Source organism: Pelodiscus sinensis, chromosome 11 (genome assembly GCF_052426305.1).
Source record: "Pelodiscus sinensis isolate ZL-2025 chromosome 11, ASM5242630v1, whole genome shotgun sequence".
In the NCBI taxonomy this organism is placed as follows: domain Eukaryota; kingdom Metazoa; phylum Chordata; order Testudines; family Trionychidae; genus Pelodiscus; species Pelodiscus sinensis.
In genome coordinates, this window is record NC_143062.1 from 24,396,049 (window position 1) to 24,420,451 (window position 24,403).

At 44.1% G+C, this 24,403-nt stretch overlaps 1 protein-coding gene across 11 annotated transcripts in view; it reads left to right on the forward strand.

Moving 5' to 3' along the window:
• Positions 1-1,857: 1,857 nt before the first annotated feature.
• CCDC66 (coiled-coil domain containing 66) overlaps positions 1,858-24,403 on the forward strand; it is a 78,622-nt gene continuing 56,076 nt past the window's right edge. For 3 of the 11 annotated variants that reach the window (XM_014577406.4, XM_075938893.2, XM_025188561.3), the window contains exons 1-4: positions 1,858-2,016; positions 7,024-7,088; positions 10,564-10,589; positions 12,650-13,121. In XM_014577406.4, the coding sequence (XP_014432892.3) occupies positions 2,006-2,016; positions 7,024-7,088; positions 10,564-10,589; positions 12,650-13,121 (574 nt within the window). In that variant the 5' untranslated portion in view covers positions 1,858-2,005. Of the gene's footprint in view, positions 2,128-7,023; positions 7,089-10,563; positions 10,590-11,141; positions 11,863-12,649; positions 13,122-24,403 lie in introns of those variants that run through there. The other 8 variants (XM_014577397.4, XM_014577398.4, XM_014577401.4 and 5 more) reach the window with 6 other exon arrangements.

Below are 24,403 nucleotides of genomic sequence, written 5' to 3' on the forward strand. Positions count from 1 at the left end.
CCATGTTTATGCAAATGAAGCGGGGAAGTCGAAATAGCTTAATTCAGCTTTTGGTGCTGTCTACACAGCAGGAACTTGAAGGAAGAACCCTCTTCCTTTGACTTCCCTTATTCCTCATGAAATGAGGGTTACAGGAGTCCAAGTAAGAAGTCTTTCATCTTAATATTATTTCAAAATAATGGCTTACTGTGTAGACGTGCATTTTGTTATTTCATAATAACGTCAGTTATTCTGAAATAACACTGTTGTGTAGATCTAGCCTAGGATCTGGGCTGGTAGGGACTGCTGGCACCACTCCCTAGAAGAAGGCTTTGCTGATGCAGTGAAGCCACCTCCCCGGGAGCAGAGCAGAGTTGAACTTAAGCACTAGCATATTGGTTAATCGGTTGATTGGTTACACTTGAACATCCCTAGTTAATATGGCACATTCATTATCCAAAGTATTTCCAAATAGCATCAGCTACATTGGGTTTTCTGCACATATCAAACCCAGCCTGATTATCCATCATTATCAAATTGCCACTTATTTGTATCAGGCCAAATCCTGTGGTCTTTATTCAGGTAAAACTCCAGTTTTAAGTAAGAACTCCAGTGTATGATCCATTATAAATATTGAGTCTGGGGCCAAATACTCTCCAATTCAGGAAAGCATTGCTAGTACTCGTGTGCCTAACTTCTTTTGAAATCACCATGATATAAACACATTTAAGTATGAGTTTAAATGTTGCCTTGAATAGGGATGGATGTAAATAGATGAATAAGCACATTTCTGAATCAGAGTCAAATCCCCCCATGAAATCATAAGTCATCCTCCCTGAAAAAAATAGTGCAACTTTCATGATTGATTAAAAATAATTAAGATTCCTATTAAAAATACAAGTATTTTTCATATGTCATGTCAAGGAAGAAGAAACAATGTCAAGGAAGCAAGGGTTCTTAATGGCCTACTCCTGAAGCATTTCCCATAAAGCAGGGGTAGGGAACCTCTGGCCTGGGGACTGGATCTGGCCCCCAAAGCTAAGCCCCCTCCAGCTTTAGAGAGCCCACACTGGTGCTTCAGCCCCCTGCTGCCTCACCATGAGGCTGGAGCACACAAAATCTATTAGGCTGGTGTGAAAGGGAAATGTGGAGAGTGTCTTCTCATTTGTGTGCCCCCGGACTGATTTTTGAGTGGGTCAGAGGCCCAGTGCCAAGAAAGGTTCCTCACCCCTGCCATAAGGTCTTATTGATGACAATACAAAGGTAGAGGCTGCAATTATAAGTATTCAATAGGAAACAAAGGAAGAGGATGGGAAGAGATGACTAATGAATCCCACTTTTTATTAAGTTGGAAGGTAAGTGTTTCCCATTGAACTATTTTATTCCCAATGAACTATTAGGTGCATTTACACCACCTCCTGAATGTTTTAAAATACTTTTTTGTACCTAATGTATTTTTCCAAGCAAAATTAATAAATAATAAATAATAAACAGTGAATAATATAGTAAATAATAAACAATAAATACTACTAATAATAATTTCAGCCTCGGGCCAGCCCTGAAATCCACACCAGACTTTTATCCATGCAATACTCATTGCAGAATCGGGGCTTTTTATGTCCCCTTCCATCGCTTAATAATTTACACAGGAGCCAAAACAATACGAGTGCTTTGCATCTACCCCTCCCTCTCTCCGATACAGCTGAACAACAATGCTCTACCCGAGTACCCCGAACCCCGCTCTTAGCAGCGCCCCAGCGAGGAGCGCCAAGTTGGATTGCCGCAGCTGGGGAGAGAGAGGGGCGCGGCTCCGGACTCCAGCCCCCACAATACCTCGCACGCTGGCCAAGCCAGCCCCGCAGTGTAAGGGGAGCTGATTGGCGGGAGGGCCGGAGCCTATCGCCTCCCCTCTCATTGTGCGGTGGTAGCTACCAACGTACACACACAAGGGGGCTCTGGGTAGCGGCCGCCGGCCTCGTTCCACCCGCTTCCGGGAGTCGCGGCGTCTTGCGGGTGCAGAAGAGCCATGAACCTGGGGTAAGCAGGGAACCGCCTGGCTTCGGGCTCCTCTGCGCTGGGCGCGCCTTGTCCCCGTGGCCGGGTTCGAGGCGGGGCTGCCAGAGGCAGAGCCAGGGCCTGCGACACGAGGTAACGCGACGTGGCGAGTCGGCGTCTCAGAGGCGCCCCGGCAACGTCTCGTGCGCTCTCCCCTCCCGTGGGTGGTTTTCTCTTTGTTCGGGGCATTCAGTGGGTGGCTGTGGGTTCCTCGCGACTCGGTGGTAACAGACCCCCAACCGCAGCAGCCGTCGGCTGGAGTCGTAGACTCACCGGATCGTGGGGTTGGAAGAGACCTCAGGAGGCCACTGATCTCCCAACTAAATCACCCCAGCCAGGGCTTTGTCAAGGAAACCTCCCTGCACATGGTGCTGCGTGGAGGGAGGATTCTGGTCTTTGCTCCCAATTTTTCTAACTGGGATTTTCACCGGTGGTTTTTTTTTTTCTTTCCACAGTGAACACTACTTTATGGGTAGCCCATGGGTGATGCTCTCAGTGGTCAATTTATACTCTGTTATTTTCACTTTTACCTTTTCTGTGTGTTTGTGGCTGCAATGATGGCAGAAGCTCGAAGGGGCAGACACATGTTTAGCATATCTGGCATAGGAATGTGAAAGGTTAACTGGTAGAGGGGCTGGAGAAGCTCTCCACTTGCTGTAGACAGGGTGGGGCCCACCATGGACAGGGACTGCTCCCAGTGTTTGGAGCAGCCTTTGTCTGCGGCTGGTGTGTTGCATGCACGGGCTGCTCCATCAAGGCTGGAGGACCCCCGCTGTGGTGGTTGGAGTGCTCCAGCCTGGCTGCAGTGGGAGGAGGGGGAACAAGAATGATCCCCCTTAATTGGTGACTAGGTTAACCAATTACGTGGGATTTTACATTGCTAATCAGGCATAAAAATACCTTGCAATGCCAGCTACAAAAATGTCATGTGTACATCTGTTCTGACTTTCAGGTGATATTGTAAGTAAGAAGCAGGCAATAGTCTTTCCCATAAATGTAAACACTGGGATTCTCTGATCCAGCAACATCCAGAAAAAAAAGCGTCTAGACTGGCCCGATCCTCTGGAATAAAGCCCTATTTATCCGGAGGATCTCTTATTCCTACTTCAAAGGATCGGGCCAGTCCCAAGCCGGAAAAAAAGCGGCGGACATATTTATTTAAATCCGCGGGGGATATTTAAATCCCCCACGGATTTCCCTATTCCCACTTTCAAAATTAGCATGCCCCTTCCGAAAAAGGGGCCAGTGTAGACGTAGCCAATAAGCGTACTTTCTATCCCAATATCTACATCATTGATGAAGATATTGAACAGTACGGGTCCCAAAACAGACCCTTGCGGAACTCCACTTGTTATCCCTTTCCAGCAGGATTTAGCACCGTTAACAACAACTCTCTGACTACGGTTATCCAGCCAATTATGCACCCACCTTATCGTGGCCCTATCTAAGTTACATTTGCCTAGTTTATCATTAAGAATATCATGCGAGACCGTATCAAATGCCTTACTAAAGTCTAGGTATATGACATCCACCGCTTCTCCCTTATCCACAAGGCTCGTTATCCTATCAAAGAAAGCTATCAGATTAGTTTGGCATGACTTGTTCTTCACAAACCCATGGCATGACTTGTTTCTTCACAAACCCATGCTGGCTATTCCCTATCACTTTATTACCTTTATTACCTTCCAAGTGTTTGCATATGATTTCCTTATTTACCTGCTCAATTATCTTCCCTGGGACAGGCGTTAAACTGACCAGTCTGTAGTTTCCTGGGTTGTTGTTCTTCCCCTTTTTATAGATGGGCACAATATTTGCCCTTTTCCAGTCTTCTGGAATCTCCCCTGTCTGCTATGATTTTTCAAAGATCATAGCTAAAGGCTCAGGTACCACCTCTATCAGCTCCTTGAGTATCCTGGGATGCATTTCATCAGGACCTGGTGACTTGCTGACATCTAACTTTCCTAAGTGATTTTTAACTTGTTCTTTGTGTATCCTATCTTCTAAACTTACCCTCTCTCTGCTTGTATTCACTACGTTAGGCACACCTCCAGACTTCTCGGTGAAGACCGAAACAAAGAAGTCATTGAGCATCTCTGCCATTTCCAAGTTTCCTGTCACTGCTTCTCCCTCCTCACTGAGCAGTGGGCCTACCCTTTCCTTGGTCTTCCTCTTGCTTCTAATGTATTTATAAAAGGTCTTCTTGTTTCCCTTTATGCCTGTAGCTAGTTTGATCTCATTTTGTGCCTTTGCCTTTCTAATCTTGCCTCTGCATTCCCGTGTTGCTTGCCTATATTCATCCTTTGTTATTTGTCCTAGTTTCCATTTTTTATAGGACTCCTTTTTTATTTTGAGATCATGCAAGATCTCCTTGTTAAGCCATGCTGGTCTTTTGCTGTATTTTCTATCTTTCCTACACAGCGGAATTGTTTGCTTTTGGGCCCTTAACAACATCCCTTTGAAATACTTCCAACTCTCCTCAGTTGTTTTTCCCTTCAGTCTTGCTTCCCATGGGACCTTACCTACAAGTTCTCTGAGCTTATCAAAATCTGCCTTCCTGAAATCCATTACCTCAATTGTGCTGGTCTCCCTTCTACCTTTCCTTAAGATCATGAACTCTATTATTTCATGATCACTGTCCCCCATACTGTCTTCCACTTTCAAGTTCTCAACTAGTTCCTCCCTATTTGTTAAAATCAAATCCAGAACAGCTTCTCCTCTGGTAGCTTTTTCAGCCTTCTGAAACAGAAAGTTGTCTCCAATGCAGTCCAGAAACTTATACATTTCCCCTTCCCCACCTCTAATATCATTAACTCACTGGCATTCACCTTTTTCCCCCCCCCCCCCACATCCCCCTTCTGTTCTGTAATGTGATTTGTCCTTTTCATGTGTGTTCATTTTTTTTTAAATTGTATCCTTTGGTATATATGGTTGTGACTGTTTTCTTCCATTATTTGATCTGAGGAAGTAGGTCTGGCCCATGAAAGCTCATCATCTAATAAACCATCTTGTTAGTCTTTAAAGTGCTACATTGTCCTGCATTTTGCTTCAGAAACTTATTGGATAGCCTGTGCCCCGCTGTGCTAGTTTCCCAACATATGTCTGGATAGTTGAAGTCCCCCATCACCACCAAATCTTGGGCTTTGGATAGTTTTGTTAATTGTTTAAAAAAGGCCTCATCCACCTCTTCCACCTGGCTAGGTGGCCTGTAGTAGACTCCTAGCGTGACATCACCCTCATTTTTTACCCCTTTTAGCTTAACCCGGAGACTCTCTACACAGCTATCTCCTACGTTCATCTCCACTTCAGTCCAAGTGTGTACATTTTTAATATACAAGGCAACCCCTCCTCCCTTTTTTCCCTGTCTGTCCTTCCTGAGCAAGCCGTACCCTTCCATACCAACATTCCAATTATGCGTCCTATCCCACCAGGTTTCTGTAATACCAATGATGTCATAGTTGTATTTATTTGTTAGGAATTGCAGTTCTTCCTGCTTATTACCCATACTTCTCGCATTTGTATATAGGCATCTAAGATACTGATTTGATCTTGCCTCCCTGTTGTGCCCTGACTCTCCTTTCTCCTTGCCATTATAGTCCGTAGTCGTCCCCCCCCCCCCCCATTTCCAACCCATCTCCCAGTCCCGCACATTCAGCCCTTACCTGTGGGCTTTGCTCACCTGTCCCCATCGAACCTAGTTCTAGGATTGGAGAGTCTCGGGGCACTGTAGGGAAGTGGGTGCCCAGGAGCAATTCAGTTGGGCTGCGAGAGGGAGCCAAGCTGGTGCACGGCTTTGTGAGGGTGAAGAGCGAAGAGGCTGTGGTGGGGCAGGGAGGAGCTGGCATGCAACTCAGCTGGGCTGCAGGGTGGAGCCTGGAAGCTGGGGGACGGGGACATTGGCAGCAGGGGGCCTGAAATGACCTCCCCTCATCTGGAAAAATCTCTCATCTGGGACCAGTCAGGTCCTGAGCATGCTGGATGGGAGAGGTCCGACCTATACAAGCTCATGGGCTGGCTCCTGTTCACCAAGGTTAGCCCCTGGTCGGATGCCACCACTGTATTTACCTGCTTCTTCAGCAGGTCTGGGAGATTGCAGCTCCCAGTCCGTGCTGCTTTCTGCAGCTCCCATTTTCGGGGAATGGCAATCCATGGCCAATGGGAGCTGCAATAGCCGGTACCTGTGGCGGTGCAGGTAAATACAGCAGCCGCAGCCCATCAGGGGCTAGCCCTGGTAAACCATGCCATTTTTTTGCCTATCTCTGGTCTAACCTTGTACATTGTTTTGTTTTTGAATGCTGTTGTGTTAACAAAAAAAAATCTACATTTGTAAATTGCACATTCATGATTGAGAGATTACACTACAGTAATTATCTGAGGTGAATTGAAAAATGCTACAGGTTGGATTTCCCAGACCATGGATGTTCCTGGATCAGGGAGTTCCAGCTTGGAGCCCAGTGGCAGGAAGGGTCTGGCAACTGCGAGCCCTGCTAGGCTGGGAGCCTGATAGGGTTGGCAGCAACAGGGGCTGTTTGATTTTTTTTTAATCAATTGTGGGAGTTAACTGTCATTTATCATCAGTTCTTTTTGTATTGTTTAACAAATCTTCTTTAGTTTGCCACATTATCAGTTATCCCGTTATCCATCTCTTGGACCAGGTCAGAAATCACATATGACCAGGTCAGAAATCACATATGACCAGGTATGACTGTAATGAAAGATGCCAGCTCAGCTGGTATATTTGACATGTGCAGGCTTAAAGTACATCAGTACTTGAGTATTATGGCAATTTCCCAATATTTGTATATTTACAAGAAGGAATTGCTTAAGTTTTGTATTTTTAATATAAACATAGAAAACCAAGCAATCAGACTTTAAAAAGGTATATGATCTAACTGTTCTGAGGTCACTTTTCTCCTTGTGCGGTGATCTCCCATACTTTACTGATGATGATTTAAGGTATGAAATAATTTAGCTGTTTTTGTTGTGTTACAGAGATGGATTAAAGCTTGAAACTGAAATATTGGATGGAAAACCTAGGCTAATTTTGGCTTCATATGGTATGATTTTTTATTATGTATAATCATTACGTTCACTTGTCTTCAATAAATTTTAAACTTTTATAAAAAGATGATTAATTTTGCTTAAGTGTTAATGTTTTGCATAGTGACGTGAAAGAACTATTCAAGGTTTTTAGGAAATATTCCATACATAGTTATTTATGGGACCTATAATCACCAAAATGTTACTGGCATAGGTTTGTATTTGATTTTCCATAAATCACATGCATTGCCAGCCATATGTACTGTCTGACAAGGGTGGTTTCAGTTATAAATATTAATTGACAAGTCTAAGATAGACTTCGGAAAGAAAGCTGAGACTTTTTTTATATCCAGAGACAAATTGATCATTATACACAGATTTGAGGAATACAGCCATATTTTTACAATGCTGTCTTTAAATGGATGGAGCATGGTTTTGTTTTGTTTTGTTTTAATTGGGGGGATGTTTTTTGTAAACTTAGTTCGTTCTAAGTTACAAAACAGTGCAGCTTTCTCTGAGGTATGGAATGAATTACTAACCACAGGACAATACTTTATGAACATTTCTATTTTAAAAAAACAATATATGTAAGTCACATCTCTTTTTTGCTGCTGAGATGCAAAAATCTCTTTTCCAGTATTAGTTTATTATTAAATGGCTCTAATGGAAAGTATTGCTTTTACACTAATATCCCAGCATCAGTTAATATGGTTGTATTTCTATTAAGATGGCCACTGGGAACCATTCTGATTTCTTGAAGGGTCAGCTATCCGTATTGCTGACTAGCACAGGGATTAGTAAAAGATATGTTTATATTAATGTAGGATGTCATAAGTGGAGTGGACAGTAGCATGAGTTGCACAACTTCTTGAGTTTAATCATTCACTAATGTACCCTAAGTCTGATGTTCAAAATAAAGCATTGCTATTTTATATCTAAGTATAAATCCCCTTCCCCAAAATCTCCTAGGGTTTACTACATGGCTGCCAGAAGCCTGAAGATCTCTGCCCTTGCCCCTCTCTTTCATCTTCTACATTTTTCATTTTTACCATATTTTTGGCCAGTGAAAATTTTATGGGATTACTTTTTGAGCCAATCAGTCTGCTTTAGACTGGATATGTGAAATCCTGTTTAAAATGTTAACTGGTTAAACTATATGGCTATCCAGCCTGCTGTGTTGCGCTGTGGGCAGGGGGCTGCTGAAGCAGCCCCCCACCTGCAGCATGGTGCTGTGAACCTGTCCAGGCTGGAGCAGCCCACCACACTGTGGGAGGAGGGCTGCTCTGACTAGGCAGGGCACTGACTAACCAGTTACCCCGGTAAGCATGCTGGTAAGGCAATGCTTACTGGTCAACTAGTTACCTCTTTGTAACCCTACTGTAGACATTGTTAACCACTTTGGCACTCTGTCCTCCTCCTCTTGCTTTTTCCTTCTAGAATGTAGGTGTTACATCTGGCAGTCTCCTCATCTTTATGGGCTTCACTGATGGATTGGAATCAGCAATCACCCCAAAATGCTCTTACAAAGCAAGATTGAACACTGCCACTGGATTGGCAATGAATTAAAAATTTAAAATACAAAATCATGTCCAAGAAAAGCTTTTCTTTTTTTATAAAGTGCATGAGACTGATGTATAAAGAGCCAGGGATATTCGAATGTGTAAGGAGCAAGGATATCCAGGCTACGTTTATGAGAATCTCAATTTTCTATACAATATCAAAGCTTTCCAAACACCAGTGAGACATTAATCAGGAACCTCTTGTGGTGGCTTAAGAGACCCAGTTTCAAATAAATTGGTGTGTGTTTGGGGGGGGGGGGCATTTCTTACACAGTAATGTAGAGAGAACAAGCCATTTAAATTAAAAAGACAATTAAAAATTGGATTCAGAAAAGAGCTACCAGAATTAATCAAGGTTTGGAAGAGATGTTTTATAGTAAGAGACTAAATAAGATAATTGTGTTTAATTTATCCAAGAGAAGGTTAAGAGATGACTTAAGTATCTACATAGAAAAGAGATTTTTGATAGTAAAAGGGTGACTTAGTATGTGGCAAGCCAGGGTGTGAATATATAACATGCTAGCCTTCCACACACCAAGGGCTTGTCTACATGGCTTAGAAAAGTGCTGTAGAACAGTGGTTCTCAAACTTTTGTACTGGTGATGTCTTTCACATAGCAAGCCTTTGAATGTGATCAACCTTATAAATTAAAAGCACTTTTTTTATATATCTATAACACCATTCTAAATGCTAAAGACAAAGTGAGGTTTGGAGTGAAGGTTGAGAGCTCATGAAACCCTCTCTTCCCTCACACCCTGGTCATGTGGTAACCTTGCAACTAATGTTCCCTCCATATTTTCCATCAATGTGTGGAATAAATTTTGTTGTGCGCACCAAGGCATATGTGGATGTGCACCATCAGTAGAAATACATGCTGCCAGCAATGGGTGGCTGCAAGTGCTCAGTCAGTCAGCTGGGTGGCATTTGGATCTCTCTTGAGCAACAGTCCAAGCACACAGCTTACAGTGAACACTGCTTGCAACCCCCAGCTTGAAAATCCTTTCTCTAAAGAGCTGCAATTTGTAGAATGCTCTAATATGTTGTGTTCTAACTGCCTTTATTAGATCCTGTACATAACTATGTTTTTACAAGCTAGGTTCCTTTTGGAATGGGCCAGGAGGGTCAACTCAGGACAGTTAGTCCTGTAGCACCTTTTGTGGGCAAAGACCCACTTTGTCCGATGCATGTCTTTGCCCACAAAAGCTTATGCTCCAACAAATCTGTTAGTCTATAAGGTGCCACAGGACTCCTCTGTGCTTTTGCAGATTCAGACTAACACAGCTACCCCTTTGATACTTGATTCAGGACAATTAGTGTTTTACAAATCATACCCCTTAAGAGCCCTTTGCCATGTTGGGTAGACAAGCCCTAAGTTGACCCTGCTGCTGCATGCTAAGGTGACATGTGGGCTACGTTTACTCTGCACCTCTCTTGTGCAAAAGCCAATGCAAAATGAAGTGCGGATTAGCATATTGCCACGCTTCGTTTGCATAATTAATTAGGGGCCTTTTTGCACAAGAGGCTTTTGTGCAAAAAGGAGCTGTGTGGACAAGCCCAAAGGTATAATGAGATCCCAAGTGAGAAGCTGATGGTAGACAAATTCAAACTAGAAATAAGGTTCACGTTTTTAAAGAAAGAGCATTGGAACAGCTTACCTAGGTTTATAACGAATTTCCCTTCAGTTGAAGCCTTTATTTAAGTATTGGATATGTTTTTAAAAGTATGCTGCATTTAAGAGAAGTTTTTGATGCAAAGATTACAGGTAAAGTTTTTTGGACTGTATTAGGCTAGAGGAGAGATTAGATAACCATAATAAAATTATAGCTTTTAAAGCTGGTGGGATCATGAATTTCTCAGGTTGTGGTTTTCAGGGAAGTTAATTATTGAAGACTTTTCTCGTGTTTTTATTTTTTGTTTTGTTTTGTTTTTGCAGTGGGTAAATCAAAATCCGCAGTGAAGGTAAGTCTGGTGTGTCTAAATATCTGTGGTCAATGTTGATTAAGAAAGAATGAAGTTCCACTGTCAAAACTCCTGGTAGCTGACAAAGTAGGTAGGATTAAGATGACTTGAAATCCTCTATCTCTGGAAAATACACTTCATGGAGTATGACTAAAATTTTAGACAAATTGTCAGAAGAGAGATTGAAAAAAAGACAGTAGTATAGTGAATTTTATTGGATAATGTTTCGATGATTAAGTGATTAATTGGAAGCCACATAGTCTGAAAGTTGAGTACTAAAGCCAGATTTTATTGAATCTTATTCCAGTATTTTAACCACAAGGTCATTCTTACTTTCTGAAATACAGGTTGGACCTCTCAAAACCAGGACTCCCTCATCAGGCAACATCCATGATACAGGACAACCACAGGTGTTCCTAGACTGGGGAGTCCTGGCTGGGAGTCCTATTGCCAAGAAGGCTGGTGGCTTGGATCCTGGCATATCTAGGGCTGGGACCAGTTCCGGAGTACCAGTAGCTCAGCAGGGGCCACGGCAGCCCCAGTACTAGGGCCGGGAACGCGGCAGTGGGAGGGTAGGTGGTCAGGGGAGCTGGTAGCAGGATACCTTCTCTGGTCTGGTAAATTCCCTCATTTGGGACGGTCAGGTCCAGAAGCTGAAGGGCAAATGAGAGATTTGTATAGTCAAAACTTACTTTGTTCTGTACTACAAACTGATGTGTGAGTGAGGCCAAGAGAGAAGAAATATGCCTGGTGCCAGCCACACTTTAGAAAATTAATTTTTTAGCCATGTTTAATTTGAAGAAAACAATATGACTTTCAGGAAGAGATGATAAAGAGTTGTGAGTGAGTGACAAGTGAATTGAGTCATTATCACACAGAATGTTTAAGGATCAGGGAAGCAGATGAGACCACCCAAGAACATACATTTGAGGTAGCATGAGAAAGGGAGAGAGAACCGAGGAGGATCTTTGGAGAACTCCTGTAAAGAGATAGAGAAGAGAATTAAAGGAACTCCTATACAGTTAATACGTTTCAGCAACCTTTGTAATGAAATAGCTACCTTGCCTTTTGCCATTCTGATACCTTACTTAGGAACACATTGTACCTTCAGATGTTTGCATACAACTCCTGTTCATATCTATAAAAGTTGCTCATGAGTCTTCTGTGGGATTAATTTACCACTTACTGTGAACCATAATAGCTCAGCCTGAGATGACAAAATCTGATTTTTATGGATTCTAGGTTGCTTTGGAGATAGGATAAGTTGGAGAAGGTGAGAGGAAATATTTTTTTCTATGTACATGACTTCTTACAATTACAAGTGTTAGATAATTCTGTGGTTTTCCTTCAGTTTGCAGAAGTTAGTAGTTTATCTCAGGTAAATACATTTTTCAAGAATATTTACCTGAAAACTGTCTCTCTTCCTAGTTTCCACATCTGTCTGAGCCTTTCATACCTAATCAGATAAATGTGACTTGTAACAATTTAATGGCCTGGCATTTATGGTGCTTATCCAGCTGGAAGACATTCCTACACCACTATGCCATGACAAAAATTGAAATTATTGGGCCTACTAAAGGAAAATTATTCTGTTTTGTTCACCAGAGGGTTTGAAAGCTGACAGTTGAATGCAAACACACTTTAAATCAGGGCTTTTGATCAGAACCAGTTTTTTAAAATTTCATTCTGATTTCTTACTAACAAAAATAATTGAATAATGTAGAGGGGGAATTATCTCTAATACCAACAGCATGGGACAAGTGAGTATACTGTAAAACTAATTTCCATACTGCTTTACTATTCATATTAAAATTAAAAATTAATAATAATGCACACTTGAAGCCAAATCCTCCAAGTGTCATTAGTATTCTTCATCTGGAGTCATTCTGTTCAGTAAACTATGCTTTCTACTAATGTAGCAGAAAAATAATTGGCTCTTAAGTTTTAGACATGAGGTAGAATAAGTGCTTTTACTGTCTAAAGGAAGGAAAATACTAGGTACACCATAGTTTAATCTTAATATCCTGTAAAATGTAAATAAATTCTTGTTGTTTTAACAGATGGGTAATAAAGCTAAAATCCTCAAATATCCATTGAGAACAAAACAGTCTGGACATATTCTGCAATCAACACAAAGTTCCTGTGTCAAGCGTGAACATATTTTATCAAAACCCAGAAGTGAATCGAGGTGGTCAGCAATTAAAGATGAAAAAAACTGTATGATTTTGTCATCTAAAGATTCATCAAAGGAATCCTTAAATAAAAACCATGCTTTTATTATCCAAAAAGATAACACAACTGGAAAGCCTGATTTACAGGTTATCCAAAAAGACAATACTGCAGAAAAACCTAGTTTACAGAACCCTAATAAAATTGCTGTTAAGAAGCCAAAAGAGAAGTCTTCCTTAGCTGAAGATCTAAGGAACAGTTTGGTGTGTTTAACACAAGAGCAACTTGAACAGATTCTGATGACTGTAAAACAAGGAACCAAAATTGAGTGCCAGGCCCAGGAGGAAAAGCAAGAAGAAACAAGTAAGATATATATCCTGAAGCAAAAGTGAAATTTTCTCTTACTGATTGTGTTTAGAAGGTTTGCATTACAGAAATTAATAGCAGATTTTTGAAATAAAAATGAAATGCTTTAACTTTGGGTTTGAATTTCAGGGAGTCTATTCAATAAGTAAAGGTATAGTTTTCAAAAAAAGTTATTTTGTATCGTAAATGTCAAAAGCACTTTTTAAGAAAAAAGAAAATATTTCAGTTTATTTTTGAAAAACAAACATTTTCTATTATAAATTAAAACACTACAAAGCCATCTAAGTTGTAACTGTTTACACACCTGTTAAAATTATATTTTTATATATATATATATATATAGATATAGTCATCAGTTGTGTAAAGACTGATTCTTGTGCCTTTGTTAGAAAATTAATTTTTCTCATGTCTGTTTTATCTAAATGTATAAAGATTTTACAAGTTATCCTCTATATAGTTGAAAATCCTCTCTCAGGTACATGACCTAAAGAAAGTAAATGGGAAGTTAAGTAAGTATGGATTGAATAAATGGACTGTAAGGTGGATAGAAAGCTGGCTAGATTGTCAGACCCAATGAATAGTGATCAACAGCTTGATGTCTGGTTGGTGGTCAGTTTCAAGTGGAGTGCCTCTAGGGCTGGTTTTGTTCAACATCTTTATTAATGGCCAGGATGAGGTGACAGATTGCAACCTCAGCAAGTTTACGGATGACACTAAGCTAGGGGGAGCGGAAGACATGTTGGAAGGCAGGGATAGGGTCCAGAGTGACCTAGACAAATTGGAGGATTGGGCCAAAAGAAATCTGATGAGGTTCAACAAGCACAGAGTCCTGCACTTTAGATGGAAGAATCCCAAGCATTGTTACAGGCTGGGGACCAACTGGCTAATACCAGTTCAGCAGAAAAGGACCCGGAGGTTACAGTGGATGAGAAGCTGGATATTAGTCAACAGTGTGCCTTGGTAGCCAAGAATGCTAATGGCATAATAAGGTGCATTTAGGAGGAGCATTTCCAGCAGATCTAGAGAAATTATTATTCCCCCTTATTCAGCTCTGGTGAGGCCACATCTGGAGTATTGTGTCCAGTTCTGGGGCCCCCCACTATAAAAAGAATGTGGATGCATTGGAGAGGGTCCAGCGGGGGGGCAACCAAAATGATTAGGGGGCTTGAGCACGTGACCTACAAGGAGAAGCTGAGGGATTTGGGCTTACTTAGTCTGCAGAAAAGAAGGGTGAGGGGAGATTTGGTAGCAGCCTTAAGGGAGGTTCCAGAGAGGATGGAGAAAGGCTGTTCACAGTAGTGATGGATGGCAGAACGAGGAGCAATGGTCTCAAGTTACAGTGGGGGAGGTCTAGGTTGGATATTAAGAAAAACTATTTCACTAGGAGGGTGATGAAGCACTGGAATGGGTTACCAAGGAAGGTGGTGGAATCTGCATCCCTAGAGGTTTTTAAGTCCCAGCTTGACAGAGCCCTGGCTGGGATGATGTAGTTGGGGTTGGTCTGCCTTGGGCAGAGGGCTGGTCTTGATGACCTTCTGAGGTCTCGTCTAGGATTCTATTCTATTCTATTCTGTGGGAAAAGATCACAAGTGAGTATGGATTAAATCCTCCTCCTGAGAGGATCCACCATATAACTGTTTTGGAGTTGACCTTGTTTGGGAGGATAAGTTGTGATAAGTGCTGTGCACCCATTTAACCTTTTGCGTAAGGACCGGATCTGGTCCACAACAGAATTAATTAGAATGCTTAATTAAGTGAGTGTTTGTGGGATATGGGCCTTTGATGTTTAAATACATTTGAAGATTTTCTATTTCCATAATTATCTTTTGTGTAAGTAATATTTGGAAGTCTGTGCCCAATTGAAAAGACCTGATTTATTCCATCCCAAAGTAGGGATTAAGGATGTTAAATAATGTGTAAAACGTGCAACTCCTGGAAATTTTAGCAGTTATGCATTTACATGTGGGAGGGGGAGCAGGTGAGAGCTGGTGCTTGCCTGCCCCTCCCCCTTGCTGCCTCTGACAGAGAGGCAGCAGCACGGGAGGCAAGTGGCTCTGCAGGAGCCAATATGTATGAGAGCCAGGTTGAAAGCTGCTTCCCACATGTACCGGCTCACATCTGTATCCCCTACCTTACATGCTGCTACCTCTCTGTCAGAGTCAGCGGCATGGAGGGCAGAGGGGCAGGTGAATCCTGCCTGCCCCTGCCCATGCTGCTGCTCTGTGGGAGGCAGCAGGCTGGGAGAGGCAACTTGGCGTGTGCAGTCTCCTGCCTGTCTCCTTCCATACTGCTGCCTCTCTGTCAGAAGGGTTAGGCAGCTCTGCAGCAGCTGGTGCTTGTGGGGAGCCAACTTTTAAACTGGCTCCCGCCTGTGCCCCCCTACCCCTTGGCACTGCTGCCTCTGTGACGCAGAAGGGAGAGTACAGGTGGCTCTGCTGGCCCCTCATGGGCACGAGTCCTCTTCCACCCTGCTCCTCCTTCTCCCCCCCCCCACTGCCTCTGATAAAGAAGCAGCAAAGGGGGGGGGGGGTGCATGTAGTTTTTAGGATAATCCTGTAAATGACTACATGCTAACATCCCTAGTAGCAATGTAAATGGTTATACGCCAGATTTTAACACTGAGAGGGAGGAAAACGAAGTAAGAAAGGATATAGCTGGGGGTAGGAGAATGAACATGAGGAAGGGTGGGGTGGATACTAGTCTAATAGGTCGTATTGGAGGTATAACGTCTGTGCCAAATTGGGTAAAGAATGTGAATGAGGCCAAACAGCAAAAATTAAGATGTTTGTACACCAGTCTGAGGAGCCTAGGTAACAAAAAGGAGGAACTAGAGCTATTGGTCCAGGAAGTGAAATCAGATATTATAGGAATAACAGAAACATGGTGGAATACTAGGCATGACTGGAGTACAGGTATTGAAGGGTATGTGCTGTTTAGGAAAGACAGAAATCAGGGTAAAGGTGGTGGAGTCGCATTGTATATCAAAGATGAGGTAGATCGTAAAGAAATAAAAAGTGATGGAATGGAGAAGACAGAGTCCGTTTGGGCAAAAATCACATTGGGGAAGAAAACTATCAGATCCTCCTCTGGGATAGTGCTTGGGGTGTGTTATAGACCACCAGGATCCAATTTGGATATGGATAGAGACCTCTTTAATGTTTTTAATGAAGTAAATACTCATGGAAACTGTGTAATCATGGGAGATTTCAACTTTCCAGATATAGACTGAAGAACAAGTGCTAGTAGTAATAATAGGGCTCAGATTTTCCTAGATGTGATAGCTGATGAATTCCTTCATCAAGTAGTTGCTGAACCAACAAGGGCGGATGCTATTTTAAATTTGGTTTTGGTGAGTAGCGAGGACCTCATAAATGAAATGGTTGTAGGAGACAACCTTGGCTCGAGTGATCATGAGCTAATTCAGTTTAAATTAAATGGAAGGATAAACAAAAATAAATCTGAGACTAGGGTTTTTGATTTCAAAAGGGCTAACTTTAGTAAATTAAGGAAATTAGTTAGGGAAGTTGATTGGACTAAAGAAATTATGGATCTTAAAGTGGAGGAGGCCTGGAATTATTTTAAGTTAAAGTTGCAGAAGCTGTCAGAAGCCTGTATCCCTAGAAAAGGGAAAAAATTTATAGGCAGGTGTGTTAGACCAAGGTGGATGAGCAAGCATCTCAGAGAGGTGATGAAGAAAAAGCCGAAAGCATATAAGGAGTGGAAAATGGGAGAGATCAGTAAAGAAAGCTACCTTATTGAGGTTAGAGCATGTAGGGATAAAGTGAGAGAGGCTAAAAGTCAGGTAGAGTTGGACCTTGCAAAGGGAATTAAAACCAATAGTAAAAGGTTTTATAGCCATATAAATAGGAGAAAAACAAAAAAAGAAGTAGGACCGCTAATTACTAAGGATGGAGTGGAGGTTAAGGATAATCTAGGTATGGTCCAATATTTGAACAAATACTTTGCTTCAGTTTTAATGAGGCTAATGAAGAGCTTAGGGATAATGGTAAGTTAACAAATGGGACTAAAGATAAGGAGGTAGATATTACCATATCTGAGGTAAAAGCCAAACTTGAACAGCTTAATGGGAGTAAATCGGGGGGCCCAGATAATCTTCATCCAAGAATATTAAAGGAACTGGCACATGAACTCTCAGGGGTTGTACCATTTGACTGGAGAATTGCTAATATAGTTCCGGTTTTTAAGAAAGGGAAAAAAAGCGACGCGGGTAACTATAGGTCTGTTAGTTTGACATCTGTAGTATGTAAGATCCTGGAAAAAATTTTGAAGGAGAAAGTAGTTAGAGACGTTGAGGCTAATGGCAATTGGGACAAATTACAACATGGTTTTACAAAAGGTAGATCATGCCAAACCAATCTGATCTCCTTTTTTGAGAAAGTAACAGATTTTTTAGATAAAGGAAATGCAGTGGATCTAATCTACCTTGACTTTAGTAAGGCATTTGATACAGTACCACATGGGGAATTATTGGTTAAATTGGAAAAGATAAGAATTAATATGAAAGTTGAGCAGTGGATAAGCAACTGGTTAAAGGGGAGACTACAACAGGTCATATTGAAAGGTGAACTGTCAGGTTGGAGGAAGGTTACTAGCGGAGTTCCTCAGGGATCAGTTTTGGGGCCAATTTTATTTAATCTTTTTATTGCTGATCTTGGCACCAAAAGTGGAAGTGTCCTAATAAAATTTGCGGATGACACAAAGTTGGGAGCTATTGCCAATTCAGAAAAGGATCGGGATATCATACAGGAAGATCTGGATGATCTTGTAAATTGGAGTGATAGCAATAGGATGAAATTTAATAGTGAGAAGTGTAAGGTTATGCATTTAGGGATTAATAATAAGAATTTTAGTTATAAGCTGGGGACACATCAGTTGGAAGTAACGGAGGAAGAGAAGGACCTCAGAGTCCTGGTTGATTATAGGATGACTACGAGCTGCCATTGTGACATAGCCATGAAAAAGGCTAATACGATCTTGGGATGTATTAGGCGAGGTATTTCCAGTAGGGATAAGGAGGTGTTAGTGCCATTATACAAGGCATTGATGAGACCCCCATTTGGAATACTGTGTGCAGTTCTGGTCTCCCATGTTTAAGAAGGATGAATTCAAACTGGAACAGGTACAAAGAAGGGCCACTAGGATGATCCGAGGAATGGAAAACCTGTCTTATGAAAGGAGACTCAAGGAGCTTGGCTTGTTTGCTTTAACCAAAAGAAGGCTGAGGGGGGACATGATTGCACTTTTTAAATATATTAGAGGGATAAATACTAGGGAGGGAGAGGAATTATTTAAGCTTAATACCAATGTGGACACAAGAACAAATGGATATAAGCTGACTAGTAGGAAGTTTAGATTTGAGATTAGACGAAGGTTTCTAACCATTAGAGGAGTGAAGTTCTGGAACGGCCTTCCAAGGGAAGTAGTGGGGGCAAAAGATCTATCTGGTTTCAAGATTAAACTGGATGGGTTTATGAAGGGGATGGTTTGATGAGATAACATGATCTTGGTAACTAATTGACCATTCATTATCAGTGGGAAATAGGTCAATGGAGGGATGATAGGAGTTACTATAGAGAACTTTCTGGGTGTCTGGCTGGTGAGTCTTGCCCACATGCTCAGGGTTTAGCTGATCACCATATTTGGGGTCGGGAAGGAATTTTCCTCCAGGGTAGATTAGCGGAGGCCCTGGAGGTTTTTCGCCTTCCTCTGTAGCATGGGGTACAGATCACAGCTGGAGGATTCTCTGCGTCTTGGGGTCTTCAAAGTATTTGAAGGCTTCAATATCTGAGATATAGGTGAGAGGATTATTCTGGGAGGGGTGGGTGAGATTTTTGTGGCCTGCACTGTGCAGGGAGTCAGACTAGATGATCATAATGGTCCCTTCTGACCTTAAAGTCTATGAGTCTGAGTTAGCTGGTTACCTGATAAGCCTGCAGGGATGGAAAAGAGTGGTTAAACAGCTAATCAGATAAACTAAATGTTTTACCAGTTAACCGTGATCCCGCTGGAGGGTCCTGCCCAGCTCTGCACCCCGGGTGAGGGCAAGGGGATCCCTGCCCAGCCTTGTGGTAGCTTTGGCACCACTATGCCCAAGGCGGGAGCAGGCGAGATCCCAACCTGGCCATGTGGAGAGGCAGCCCCATCTGCCCCAGCAATCCCAGCCCTACAGCCTGAGTGGGAATAGGGGGACTCTGGTCTGCCCATGCAGAGCAGCAGCTCTGGTTCTGGCCTATCCATGCAGCTAGGCTGGGCATGCCTGGCCTGGGCAGGCCCCTCCAGCAGGATCACGGTTAACTGGTAAAACATTTAGTTTATCTGATTAGCTGTTTAACCACTCTTTTCCATCCCTGCCCCACAGCCAGTTTCATGCTCCAGCAGATTATGTAGTGGGTGTAATATCATAGTAAATACTGGAACATAAAATTAAGGGGCAGCTCTGTTGATTTCAGTGGAACAGTACCAGTTTATACTAGCATTTGGCCCTAAGCATGTCTGTTGAAAGTCTTAACTAACATGCCAGATATGGTTAAGTTCAGTGATGAGGCCACAGTCCATTAGAAACTAGACTGAGGCCATTTCCGTTGCCATTTCCGTTGCCATGAACCTGTTCCTGGTTCTAATTAGTGATGTATATGAGCTAGATTATTTTAAAATAAAACTAGGTTTGATGCTGACAATCTTTCCCCAAGGACGTGATACAGATTGAACCTTTCTCAACTGGGACTCCCTGGTCCGGCAACACTTGTGGTCTGGCAGGACCACGGCCCAGTGGAGAGCCAGGGCAGGAGCCCTGCAGGGACTGGGAACCCAGCCAGGCTGGCTGGCTGCAGGGAGGCCAGTGGCTGGGAACCCTGCCACAGAAGTCTGGCTGAGCCAGTGGCAGGGCGGCCAGAATGCCAGCAGGCTCCGGTGGGACAGAGGTCTGCTGTGGTGGGGCCAGTAGCCCCGTCAGCTGGACTGCAGGGCCAGGAGTCCTGACAGTGGGGCCAGTACTGCCCCAGTAAAGCTGACAGGGTCAGGAATCCTGGCAGCTGAGCAGCAGACTGCCGCAGGGAGGGGAACAGGACTGTGGGCTGCTGGGGCCAGTGCTTCCGTGGTAGGGATGGGAGCACCGGTGGCAGAGCAGTGGTTTGCTGCAGTGAGGCTGAAAGCCCCAGTGGTGGGACCGTGTGCTGCCATAGCAGGGCTACTTGGATGTGTGGAACCCGCCAGGAGGCCAGACTAGGAGCGGAGCTGGGGTTGGGGGCCAGTTGCAGGGGGACAGAAGTGACCTCCCCTGTTCTTTGGGATCACTCAGGTCCTGAGGGTGCCAGACTGGGGAGGTTCAACCTGTACCAGCACTTTAGAATCTATTATTTTTACTGAGAGAAAAGGTTCGTATAGCCTATCCATATGTATGAGACTGTGTTTGTTTCGCTGATAGATTCAGTTTGATAGTCCAAAATTATCTAGAACAAACCGATTTTTCCCTTAGTCCTCTGGAAAACGTTAGATATTTAGACTATTGGGAAAAATTGATTACGTATCATTGAGAGGAAGAAGAAATACATTTTCTTGTTTCAAACATTTCCTGAGTACCTGCTGCATTAATCAGAATTATACCTGCAAGTCATCAGTCCAGTTCAGCTATGCAAGATATTAATAGCTCCTGTTTAATGCCAGTGAAAATTATTCTTAAACTGCCTGCATGCAGGGCAGGATGTGGCAGCAGGAAGGGGAATGGTGAGTGTTTGTGCAAAGGATCCCATTTCTCAAATTTTGGGCCTGATCCTACAAGACCTTTGTGTGCTGAAATCCCCCATAACTTCCAGCAGTGGAGCTCCTTAATTTTGTAGCTGTAGTTGCTTTTTCAGAACGTATGTTAAGATGGACCAATTTTTCTATAAACTCAAATAGGTTCAAAAGAAATATTTCACACTGATTGTTACATATGGGATTGTACAGAAGTGTTGTTGATAACTAAGCTCTGATCTGGCCCAGTGTTTTCTGATATGTCATTAGGAATAGGGTTGTCAAATACTCTCCCAAAAAATACCGAACATGGTGGGGGGGAAAATTGGCTGAGCAAAAAAAAAAAGGACCAAACTTGTTGTGGGGGAGGGGAACCCCAGGGGACCAAACTTGTTGAGCAAAAAAAAGGGTCACTGCGCCTTTAAATCCAGCGCTCCACACTCCTCTCTGCCACCACCAGACGCAGTAGGGGAGGTATGTCCCAAGCGGCCTTCCATCCAAGACAAACAGAAAATACTGGACATATTACATGGGGGGGGTGTGTGTGTGTGTGTGTGTATGTGTGTGTGTGTGTGTGAGTGTATATATATATATATGACAGAGGCCAGCCAATACCAGACACCTGGCAACCCTAATTAGGAACTCTTGTAACCAACTATTATCACATATTGCTTTATTTTCTGTGTTAATTATCTTTTCAATATTTTGTTAATTTAATGGTCTATTTTAAGGATTAGAGCAAGGGAGAGTGATGTAGATAACTACTTTTAAAGGTATTGAACGTTGTTTCATTGATCTTGCACGGGCATACAGAAGATTAAACATCTTTCATCTGTTTTCCCTGAAAACAGCATCCACTATTGATTTTAGTTACTGTACTTACTTCATTATGAAGTCTGTATAACCTGGACTTAAATAGGATGGAAAGAGTTGTGTTCCACATCTGAAGAGTGTATCCTATTGAGACACTTGAAAAAAATTATTTTTGAAAGGTACAATTTGGAAAAGATTTTGAGTCTAGGGATGTTAAAGATTAACTGGTAAGCAGCCTTTGCTGCCCACAGCTGGTGGTTAACTAGTTAAACAGTTTGTTTAACCCATTAATTGTTCTGGATGGTTTTTACATCCCTAACATTGACTCACTTTTGAAATATGAGTTTAGAGTCTCCAAACATGTTAAGAGTAGTTTTCAGATAATTTTAATGACCTCTTGTTATTACAGGTTGAACCTCCCAAATCCGGGACTCTGGTCTGGCAACATCCATAGTCTCGTATGGATGTTGCTGGACCAAAGAGTCCCAGAAGTGGGAGCCAGCCAATAGAACATGCAGTTTCTGAAGTCCTGGCTGGGCCAGCAGCAACTAGGCAGGGGAACCATGGTGTCAGCAGGCCCAGGCAGCTGGAGAGTCTCTGGCAGTGGGGCTGGTGACAGCCAGGGAACTCAAGGAACCCCCTGGCAGCAGCAGGGCTGGGATGGCCGCGCAGCCCTGACCAGGAAACCCCTGGTGGCAGTGGTGCCAGGTGGCAGCTCTGGAACCCCAGTAGCGGGGTCAGGCAGCATCAAAGAGCCTCCACCCCAACTGGGGAACCCCCGGTGTCATTGGGGTCAAGCAGCCAGAGAGCTCCTGGCAGCAGGGGCAGCGGTGGCCTGGGAAACCCTTGGTGGCAGCAGGGCCTGCGGCAGCCAGGTGGCCCAGGGCTGGGAAACGCCAAGGAACCGCTAAAGATAGCGGAGCTAATGGTGTCCAGGCAGCCCTGGCTGGGAAACCCCTGGGAACTCCCCGGCACAGCCAGCAGGCAGCAGGATGAGGAGCCTCAGCCAGGCCATCTATAGCCGGGCAGTAGCAGGGCAAGGAGCCCCAATCCTAACCCTAACCCCAGTCTTGAGAGCCCTAGGGGGAGGAGCCATCAGCAGGGCAGCTAGCAAGGGAGCTGTGACCTTCCCTGGACCAGGGAGATCCGAACTGTATTATTATGCATAGCACAGTGAGGTCCCAGACAAGATCAGGGCCATTTTAATAGATACTGCGTATACATATATTAAGAAACAGTTTATATCCCAAATACCTTACAGTTTAAGGGGGGGGGAGAGAAGGTTTTGGGAGAAAGGAAGCATTATTTATCCTTGCTTTATAGTTGCAGAATACAGGCAGTCCCCGGGTTACGTACAAGATAGGGACTGTAGGTTTGTTCTTAAGTTGAATCTGTATGTAAGTCGGAACTGGCGTCCAGATTCAGCCGCTGCTGAAACTGATCAGTGGCTGATTCCAGGAAGCCCGGGGCAGGGGCTTCCTGTAGTCAGCCACTGGTCAGTTTCAGCAGCGGCTGACTTGGGGACACCTGGGGCAGAGCAGCTAGGGTGCTGCTGGGTTGGTCCAGTAGCGCCGCCGCTCCTCGGCGCTACTGGACCAACCCACCAGCACCCAAGCTGCTCTGCCCCAGGCGTCCTGATTCAGCCACTGCTGGTCAGTTTCAGCAGTGGCTGAATCAGGACGCCTGGGGCAGAGCAGCTGGGGTGCTGCCGGGTTGGTTCAGTAGCGCCCAGAGCAGCGCTACGGGACCAACCGGCAGCGCCCCAGCTGCTGTACCACAGGCGTCCGGAGCAAAGCCGCAGAGCACGGGGGCAGCGGGGCTGCCCTCGGGCTCCGCGGCTTTGCTCTGCTTTGCTCCCCGTCTCCCTGGTCTGCAGACCAGGGGAACGGGGAGCAAAGCCGCGGAACACGCGGGCAGCGGACAGCCCAGACGCGTCTGGGCTGTCCGCTGCCCGCGTGCTCCGCCGCTTTGCTTCCTCTCCCTGGTCTGCTGGAGACCAGGGAGATGGGCCCCGTTCGTAACTGCGCATCCGACATAAGTCGGATCTGCGTAACTCGGGGACTGCCTGTAGTCACAAAAGAATTAAGGGATTTTTCCCAAGGTCACAAACTAATCTGTAGTATGGATGTCAACATGTAGACAATGACACGATTAACCATTAGCCTGGGTTTATTGGTTAATCCTGTTGACTGCATGCATCCTTCCCCTTCCCTCCCGTTGCCTCTGTAACTGGAGGGGGAAGAGGCGGGGGAGGAGGCAGGAGCCAGTGCCTGTGGGGAGCTGGCTTAAAGCTGGCTCTCCATGAGCGCTGAAACCTCCTTCCCTTCCCACACTTGCACTGCTGCCTCTGATAGAGAGGCAACAACGAAGAGGGTATGGAGTTCAGACAGGAGCCAATATGCACATTGAGCTGGCTCCACAGACTTGCTTGTTCCGCCTCCCCTTTGCTGCCTCCTATAGAGGCAGCGGTGGGGAAGGATGCAGGAGCCAGTACCATCTGCCCCTCCCCCCATGCTGCTGCCTTTATCAGAGGCTGTAACCTGGGGGCGGGTCTGAGAGGATGCTGCAAAGCAGCCTCTGCCTACTGTGGGTGGTCTGAGCTCCCCGTGAAGAGAGGTTGCTCCACGTTAGTAACCCCTGTCTTCAGGGAGCTCGGACCCCTGGTAGACAAAGGCTGCTACCACGCCATGCTGCTGCCTCTGATAGAGAGGCAG